Below are 10,249 nucleotides of genomic sequence, written 5' to 3' on the forward strand. Positions count from 1 at the left end.
AGGATGAGGGAGAGAGAGGAGGAGGGAGAGAGAGGAGGAGGGAGAGAGAGGAGGAGGAGGAGAGAGAGAGAGTGAGAGGAGTATGAGGAGAGAGTGAGAGGAGGATGAGGGAGAGAGAGAGGAGGAGGTAGCGAGAGAGGGAGGAGCAGAAGGAGGTAGAGAGTGGGAGTGGAAGGAGGATGAGGGGGAGGGAGGAGAAGGGAGAGAGGAAGGAGACGTAGCAGTAGGAGGTGGAGTGGGAGAAGCAGGGGGGTGATCCGATGTCTTAACTCCAACCTGCCTGGATTTCCTGAGCTGTCTTTATAAACACTATGATCCTGGAAGGAGTCCAGACTAGAGACTGTTCCAGAATAATGAACTGATTCCCTTCCAGATCAGAGATCTGTTTAACCCCCCTTCCCCTCTGGCAGAATGACTACAGGCTGCTTCTTGAACTCAGTATTATCCACACTATGTCAAAGATCGGCTGTGAAAAAGCCAACTGACACTTACTCTTGTGTTACTGACTTGTTGCACCCTCGACAACTACTGTGATTATTATTATCTGACCCTGCTGGTCGTCTATGAACGTTTGAACATTTTGGCCATGTTCTGTTATAATCTCCACCCGGCACAGCCAGAAGAGGACTGGCCACCCCTCATAGCCTGGTTCCTCTCTAGGTTTCTTCCTATGTTCCGGCCTTTCTAGGGAGTTTTTCCTAGCCACCCCTCATGTCCTGGTTCCTCTCTAGGTTTCTTCCTAGGGTTCTGGCCTTTCTAGGGAGTTTTTCCTAGCCACCGTGCTTCTACACCTGCATTGCTTGCTGTTTGGGGGGGTTTTAGGCTGGGTTTCTGTACAGCACTTTGAGACATTTACATTTACATTCAGCTGATGTAAGAAGGGCTATAGAAATAAATTTGATTTGATTTGACTATGTAATACTGTAGCGTACATACCGTTGTATCTCTCAGAAATACTTTTAGTTCGTCAGTGAAACAACAAGTTATTCCTGTAATACCGAAATAGTACTTCAGACACCCAGCACTCGGTTAGAGTCAGATTCAGGACACGACTGTTCTTCTCTGGAACACTAGCTGGTTGGAAATGAAAACCTCGTTGTCTCTGTGATGGGAAGTTTAAATGAAAAATAAATCCTTATTGGAACAGGTGGTGTGAGAGTTTTTATTTGATTCCTCGGACAGCGCCAGCCTGCCTGGCTGGAAGAATTCTCTCTCCTCCTGGGAGTTTGGCCGTCCGAAAACCTCCCAGTACCAATCAGACCCCCTGTTATACCCAGTATCTATTACCAATCAGACCCCCTGTTATACCCAGTATCTATTACCAATCAGACCCCCTGTTATACCCAGTATCTATTACCAATCAGACCCCCTGTTATAACCAGTATCTATTACCAATCAGACCCCCTGTTATACCCAGTATCTATTACCAATCAGACCCCCTGTTATACCCAGTATCTATTACCAATCAGACTCCCTGTTATACCCAGTATCTATTACCAATCAGACCCCCTGTTATACCCAGTATTTATTTACCAATCAGATCCCCTGTTATACCCAGTATCTATTACCAATCAGACCCCCTGTTATACCCAGTATCTATTACCAATCAGACCCCCTGTTATACCCAGTATCTATTACCAATCAGACCCCCTGTTATACCCAGTATCTATTACCAATCAGACCCCCTGTTATACCCAGTATCTATTACCAATCAGACCCCTGTTATACCCAGTATCTATTACCAATCAGACCCCCTGTTATACCCAGTATCTATTACCAATCAGACCCCCTGTTATACCCAGTATCTATTACCAATCAGACCCCCTGTTATAACCAGTATCTATTACCAATCAGACCCCCTGTTATACCCAGTATCTATTACCAATCAGACCCCTGTTATACCCAGTATCTATTACCAATCAGACCCCCTGTTATACCCAGTATCTATTACCAATCAGACCCCTGTTATACCCAGTATCTATTACCAATCAGACCCCCTGTTATACCCAGTATCTATTACCAATCAGACTCCCTGTTATACCCAGTATCTATTACCAATCAGACCCCCTGTTATACCCAGTATCTATTACCAATCAGACCCCCTGTTATACCCAGTATCTATTACCAATCAGACCCCCTGTTATAACCAGTATCTATTACCAATCAGACCCCCTGTTATACCCAGTATCTATTACCAATCACACCCCCTGTTATAACCAGTATCTATTACCAATCAGACCCCCTGTTATACCCAGTATCTATTACCAATCAGACCCCCTGTTATACCCAGTATCTATTACCAATCACACCCCTGTTATACCCAGTATCTATTACCAATCAGACCCCCTGTTATACCCAGTATCTATTACCAATCAGACCCCCTGTTATAACCAGTATCTATTACCAATCAGACCCCCTGTTATACCCAGTATCTATTACCAATCAGACCCCCTGTTATAACCAGTATCTATTACCAATCAGACCCCTGTTATACCCAGTATCTATTACCAATCAGACCCTCCGTTATACCCAGTATCTATTACCAATCAGACCCCCTGTTATACCCAGTATCTATTACCAATCAGACCCCCTGTTATACCCAGTATCTATTACCAATCAGACTCCCTGTTATAACCAGTATCTATTACCAATCAGACCCCTGTTATACCCAGTATCTATTACCAATCAGACCCCCTGTTATACCCAGTATCTATTACCAATCAGACCCCCTGTTATACCCAGTATCTATTACCAATCAGACCCCCTGTTATACCCAGTATCTATTACCAATCAGACCCCCTGTTATACCCAGTATCTATTACCAATCAGACCCCTGTTATACCCAGTATCTATTACCAATCAGACCCCCTGTTATACCCAGTATCTATTACCAATCAGACCCCTGTTATACCCAGTATCTATTACCAATCAGACCCCCTGTTATACCCAGTATCTATTACCAATCAGACCCCCTGTTATAACCAGTATCTATTACCAATCACACCCCCTGTTATACCCAGTATCTATTACCAATCAGACCCCCTGTTATACCCAGTATCTATTACCAATCAGACCCCCTGTTATACCCAGTATCTATTACCAATCAGACCCCTGTTATACCCAGTATCTATTACCAATCAGACCCCTGTTATACCCAGTATCTATTACCAATCAGACCCCTGTTATACCCAGTATCTATTACCAATCAGACCCCCTGTTATACCCAGTATCTATTACCAATCAGACCCGTGTTATAACCAGTATCTATTACCAATCAGACCCGTGTTATAACCAGTATCTATTACCAATCACACCCCCTGTTATACCCAGTATCTATTACCAATCAGACCCCCTCTTATACCCAGTATCTATTACCAATCACACCCCTGTTATACCCAGTATCTATTACCAATCACACCCCTGTTATACCCAGTATCTATTACCAATCAGACCCCCTGTTATACCCAGTATATATTACCAATCAGACCCCCTGTTATACCCAGTATCTATTACCAATCAGACTCCCTGTTATACCCAGTATCTATTACCAATCAGACCCGTGTTATACCCAGTATCTATTACCAATCAGACCCGTGTTATACCCAGTATCTATTACCAATCAGACCCCCTGTTATAACCAGTATCTATTACCAATCAGACCCCCTGTTATACCCAGTATCTATTACCAATCAGACCCCTGTTATACCCAGTATCTATTACCAATCAGACCCCCTGTTATACCCAGTATCTATTACCAATCAGACCCCCTGTTATACCCAGTATCTATTACCAATCAGACCCCCTGTTATAACCAGTATCTATTACCAATCAGACCCCTGTTATACCCAGTATCTATTACCAATCAGACCCCCTGTTATACCCAGTATCTATTACCAATCAGACCCCCTGTTATACCCAGTATCTATTACCAATCAGACCCCTGTTATACCCAGTATCTATTACCAATCAGACCCCTGTTATACCCAGTATCTATTACCAATCAGACCCCCTGTTATACCCAGTATCTATTACCAATCAGACCCCCTGTTATACCCAGTATCTATTACCAATCAGACCCCCTGTTATACCCAGTATCTATTACCAATCAGACCCCCTGTTATACCCAGTATCTATTACCAATCAGACCCCCTGTTATACCCAGTATCTATTACCAATCAGACCCCCTGTTATACCCAGTATCTATTACCAATCAGACCCCCTGTTATACCCAGTATCTATTACCAATCACACCCCTGTTATACCCAGTATCTATTACCAATCAGACCCCCTGTTATACCCAGTATCTATTACCAATCAGACCCCCTGTTATACCCAGTATCTATTACCAATCAGACCCCCTGTTATACCCAGTATCTATTACCAATCACACCCCCTGTTATAACCAGTATCTATTACCAATCAGACCCGTGTTATAACCAGTATCTATTACCAATCAGACCCGTGTTATAACCAGTATCTATTACCAATCAGACCCGTGTTATAACCAGTATCTATTACCAATCAGACCCCCTGTTATAACCAGTATCTATTACCAATCAGACCCCCTGTTATACCCAGTATCTATTACCAATCAGACCCCCTGTTATACCCAGTATCTATTACCAATCAGACCCCCTGTTATACCCAGTATCTATTACCAATCAGACCCCCTGTTATACCCAGTATCTATTACCAATCAGACCCCCTGTTATAACCAGTATCTATTACCAATCAGACCCCCTGTTATACCCAGTATCAATTACCAATCAGACCCCCTGTTATACCCAGTATCTATTACCAATCAGACCCCCTGTTATACCCAGTATCTATTACCAATCAGACCCCCTGTTATACCCAGTATCTATTACCAATCAGACCCCCTGTTATACCCAGTATCTATTACCAATCAGACCCCCTGTTATACCCAGTATCTATTACCAATCAGACCCCCTGTTATACCCAGTATCTATTACCAATCAGACCCCCTGTTATACCCAGTATTTATTTACCAATCAGATCCCTGTTATACCCAGTATCTATTACCAATCAGACCCCCTGTTATACCCAGTATCTATTACCAATCAGACCCCCTGTTATAACCAGTATCTATTACCAATCAGACCCCCTGTTATACCCAGTATCTATTACCAATCAGACCCCTGTTATACCCAGTATCTATTACCAATCAGACCCCCTGTTATACCCAGTATCTATTACCAATCAGACCCCCTGTTATACCCAGTATCTATTACCAATCAGACCCCCTGTTATACCCAGTATCTATTACCAATCAGACCCCCTGTTATACCCAGTATCTATTACCAATCAGACCCCCTGTTATAACCAGTATCTATTACCAATCAGACCCCCTGTTATACCCAGTATCTATTACCAATCAGACCCCCTGTTATACCCAGTATCTATTACCAATCAGACTCCCTGTTATACCCAGTATCTATTACCAATCAGATCCCTGTTATACCCAGTATCTATTACCAATCAGACCCCCTGTTATACCCAGTATCTATTACCAATCAGACCCCCTGTTATAACCAGTATCTATTACCAATCAGACCCCCTGTTATAACCAGTATCTATTACCAATCAGACCCCTGTTATACCCAGTATCTATTACCAGTCTCTCTGTGTACTGTGAGAGAGTTACAGGTCCAGTCTCTCTGTGTACTGTGAGAGAGTTACAGGTCCAGTCTCTCTGTGTACTGTGAGAGAGTTACAGGTCCAGTCTCTCTGTGTACTGTGAGAGAGTTACAGGTCCAGTCTCTCTGTGTACTGTGAGAGAGTTACAGGGTCCAGTCTCTCTGTGTACTGTGAGAGAGTTACAGGTCCAGTCTCTCTGTGTACTGTGAGAGAGTTACAGGTCCAGTCTCTCTGTGTACTGTGAGAGAGTTACAGGGTCCAGTCTCTCTGTGTACTGCGAGAGAGTTACAGGTCCAGTCTCTCTGTGTACTGCGAGAGAGTTACAGGTCCAGTCTCTGTGTACTGCGAGAGAGTTACAGGTCCAGTCTCTCTGTGTACTGTGAGAGAGTTACAGGTCCAGTCTCTCTGTGTACTGTGAGAGAGTTGCAGGTCCAGTCTCTCTGTGTACTGTGAGAGAGTTACAGGGTCCAGTCTCTCTGTGTACTGCGAGAGAGTTACAGGTCCAGTCTCTCTGTGTACTGCGAGAGAGTTACGGGTCCAGTCTCTCTGTGTACTGTGAGAGAGTTACAGGTCCAGTCTCTCTGTGTACTGTGAGAGAGTTACAGGTCCAGTCTCTCTGTGTACTGTGAGAGAGTTACAGGTCCAGTCTCTCTGTGTACTGTGAGAGAGTTAGAGGTCCAGTCTCTCTGTGTACTGTGAGAGAGTTAGAGGGTCCAGTCTCTCTGTGTACTGTGAGAGAGTTACAGGTCCAGTCTCTCTGTGTACTGTGAGAGAGTTACAGGTCCAGTCTCTCTGTGTACTGTGAGAGAGTTAGAGGTCCAGTCTCTCTGTGTACTGTGAGAGAGTTACAGGTCCAGTCTCTCTGTGTACTGTGAGAGAGTTACAGGTCCAGTCTCTCTGTGTACTGTGAGAGAGTTACGGGTCCAGTCTCTCTGTGTACTGTGAGAGAGTTACAGGTCCAGTCTCTCTGTGTACTGTGAGAGAGTTACAGGTCCAGGGGTAACTAGAAACACTTTAAAGGTCCAGAGATCAACAACAATTAAAGGCCAATCCGTAGTTTAACAAAGCAGCAGCAGTGTTTAAACCTTTACCAGATCTAGCCCCGCTACCTACTTCATTTTCAGTTGTTATTTTTATTAGGTGTGAAGTCTCCCTCTCCTCCTCCTCCTCCTCCGACCCTGGAGGCCTCGGTCCAGAACGTGGAGCTGAAGTTCTGCAGCAGAGCGACGGTGAACTGTGCCGGGGGAACCGTGGGAGCTGTTAAAGTGTGCGCCAGGACCCCAGGTGTGTGCAGCTGTGCCCTGTTAAACTTTACTGCTTTTTACCCCAACGCCGCCCAACGCCGAGACTCTTCTCTTTCGCTTTTACACACTCAACTCAGTCCTCCCTGGACTTCAGTCCAAATGTTTAGTTTGTTGTGTCGTCACCGCTGGTCTCAGAGGGAGTCTTGTCATTTGATGTCCCGAAACAGAATGGCTTTACTCTCCACACAGAGAGCTAACAGACCCAGAACAAGTTCAACAGCAGGTCACTTTGTAGAATCCATTTTGAAATTAGTTTTCTCTAAATCCAGACTGATGTAGTTACATTGTGTGTCTTTCCTCCTTGTTCTCCTCCTCCTCTTCCTTCTCCTCCTCCTCCTTCTTCTTCTCTCTCCTCCTTCTTCTCCGCCTCCTCCTCCTCCTGTCCTCCTTCTTCTCCTCCTTGTCCTTCCTTCTCCTCCTCCTCCTTGTTCTCCTCCTCCTCCTCCTTCTTCTCCTCCTCCTCCTCCTCCTCCTCTTCCTTCTCCTCCTCCTCCTCCTTGTGCTTCTTCTCCTCCTTGTCCTTCTTCTCCTCCTCCTCCTTCTCCTCCTTGTCCTTCTTCTCCTCCTCCTTCTTCTCCTCCTCCTCCTTGTTCTCCTCTTCCTTCTCCTCCTTGTCCTTCTTCTCCTCCTCCTTCTTCTCCTCCTCTTCCTTCTCCTCCTCCTCCTTCTTCTCCGCCTCCTCCTTCTCCTCCTCCTCTCCAGGTTCACCAGAGGGTGTTAAGGAGAAGCTGGTTCCTCTGCTACAGGGTCCGTCTGACACTAAAGAACTTCATCAGAGTCGCTGGCTCAATGAGCTCCGTAAGCCTGAGTCTCTGCTGGCCCCAGACCTCCTGACCTTCTCGGTGCAGATACCCCGGCGCGGGGACGACGGCCATAACTCCTCTGGTAGGTTCCCACACCTCTACAGCTACAACATCTAGCTGCTACGGTGTAGATGAAACCTCTGGTCGTTCAGACCAGTTAAATCATCGACCTTCTATACGACGTCTAGTACAACAATACCGAAGTCCTCCACAGGTCATGTGATCAGTTCCCTACGTCATGTGATCAGTTCCCTACGTCATGTGATCAGTTCCCTACGTCATGTGATCAGTCCTATGTTTTTGGGTTCAGGAAGTTGTTTTCCAGTGTTATTTGGAAACAGGAAGACAGGTTGACATGAGTTCTGGTGTTCTCTGGACGGTCGTGTTTCACCGTCAGTAGGAAGTAGAACTAACCTCTATATTTATTTTTATTTATTTTATTTCACCTTTATTTAACCAGGTAGGCAAGTTGAGAACAAGTTCTCATTTACAACTGCGACCTGGCCAAGATAAAGCAAAGCAGTTCGACAACATACAAAAACACAGAGTTACACATGGAGTAAAACAACATACAATCAATGATACAGTAGAAAAATAAATCTATATACAATGTGAGCAAATGATGTGAGATAAGGGAGGTAAAGGCAATAAATAGGCCATGGTGGCAAAGTAAATACAATATAGCAAGTAAAACACTGGAATGGTAGATTTGTAGTTTGAAGAAAGTTCAAAGTTAAAATATAAATAATATGGTGCAAAGGAGCAAAATAAATTAAATAAATACAGTAGGGGAAGAGGTAGTAGTTTGGGCTAAATTATAGATGGGCTATGTACAGGTGCAGTGATCTGTGAGCTGCTCTGACAGCTGGTGCTTAAAGCTAGTGAGGGAGATAAGTGTTTCCAGTTTCAGAGATTTTTGTAGTTCGTTCCAGTCATTGGCAGCAGAGAACTGGAAGGAGAGACGGCCAAAGGAGGAATTGGCTTTGGGGGTAACCAGAGAGATATACCTGCTGGAGCGCGTGCTACAGGTGGGTGCTGCTATGGTGACCAGTGAGCGGGGCTTTACCTAGCAGGGTCTTGTAGATGACCTGGAGCCAGTGGGTTTGGCGACGAGTATGAAGCGAAGGCCAGCCAACGAGAGCGTACAGGTCACAGTGGTGGGTAGTATATGGGGCTTTGGTGACAAAACGGATGGCACTGTGATAGACTACATCCAGTTTATTGAGTAGGGTATTGGAGGCTATTTTTTTAAATGACATCGTCGAGGATCGGTAGGATGGTCAGTTTTACGAGGGTATGTTTGGCAGCATGAGTGAAGGATGCTTTGTTGCGAAATAGGAAGCCAATTCTAGATTTAACTTTGGATTGGAGATGTTTGATGTGAGTCTGGAAGGAGAGTTTACAGTCTAACCAGACACCTAGGTATTTGTAGTTGTCCACATATTCTAAGTCAGAACCGTCCAGAGTAGTGATGCTGGACAGGCGGGCAGGTGCGGGCAGCGATCGGTTGAAGAGCATGCATTTAGTTTTACTTGTATTTAAGAGCAGTTGGAGACCACGGAAGGAGAGTTGAATGGCATTGAAGCTCGTCTGGAGGGTTGTTAACACAGTGTCCAAAGAAGGGCCAGATGTATACAGAATGGTGTCGCCTGCGTAGAGATGGATCAGAGATTCACCAGCAGCAAGAGCGACATCATTTATGTATACAGAGAAAAGAGTTGGCCAAAGAATTGAACCCTGTGGTACCCCCATAGAGACTGCCAGAGGTCCGGACAGTAGGCCCTGATACACTGATGATGACTGATACACGTTTCCCCCCTGGTCCACCAGCTTTCTGCTGCTGTCGTCCTTCACTGCATGTGTGGTACAGTAAGCAGGGGTGGACTTGGAGGTGGTGGTGGGGGTGTGGGGGTTGGTGTGACCGAGTCAGTTACTAAGAGCAGAGATCCCATGCTGCTTCAGGAGAGAAGAGGAGCAGAGTGTTCTCCACAGACAGACAGACAGACAGACAGACAGACAGACAGACAGACAGACAGACAGACAGACAGACAGACAGACAGACAGACAGACAGACAGACAGAGAGACAGACAGACAGACAGACAGCATATTCTGGGAGGTGTTCCCGGCTAGAAAAGAGACACCACCGTTAAAGGAATCGACTAGTTTCCTCAGGAACTTCAGAATCTGTTGAATTCTTCTTTCTCCTCTCATGAGGCATCTCAAAGCCCTTCTTTATACGTGACTATATACAAATGACAATAGAGTCCAGTAAGCAGCTCATCAGGGATGTGTGGACATTTCCTTTATGTCCTGGTGGCTCAGTGTTATGGACAGTCATCGTAGAAACACAACACAAAACAAAGGTTTGGCTTAATTTATAGGCCCTTATATGTCCAGTAGTCCTCCCTCTTCCAGACCTGTTGGAGACGTCCTGTATTCTCCATCTCCTTATATGTCCAGTAGTCCTCCCTCTTCCAGACCTG

The 10,249-nt window shown here is 45.2% G+C and overlaps 1 protein-coding gene across 1 annotated transcript in view; it reads left to right on the forward strand.

The window, feature by feature from the left end:
• The window catches only part of LOC106591508 (vacuolar protein sorting-associated protein 13B), a 250,288-nt gene extending 242,256 nt beyond the window's left edge, over positions 1-8,032 (forward strand). The window contains exons 21-22 of the mRNA XM_045712606.1: positions 6,799-6,942; positions 7,665-8,032. Coding sequence (XP_045568562.1) covers positions 6,799-6,942; positions 7,665-7,882 — 362 coding nt within the window. The 3' untranslated portion in view covers positions 7,883-8,032. The remainder of the gene's footprint in view (positions 1-6,798; positions 6,943-7,664) is intronic.
• Positions 8,033-10,249: the final 2,217 nt, after the last annotated feature.

Source organism: Salmo salar, unplaced genomic scaffold, assembly GCF_905237065.1.
Source record: "Salmo salar unplaced genomic scaffold, Ssal_v3.1, whole genome shotgun sequence".
In the NCBI taxonomy this organism is placed as follows: domain Eukaryota; kingdom Metazoa; phylum Chordata; class Actinopteri; order Salmoniformes; family Salmonidae; genus Salmo; species Salmo salar.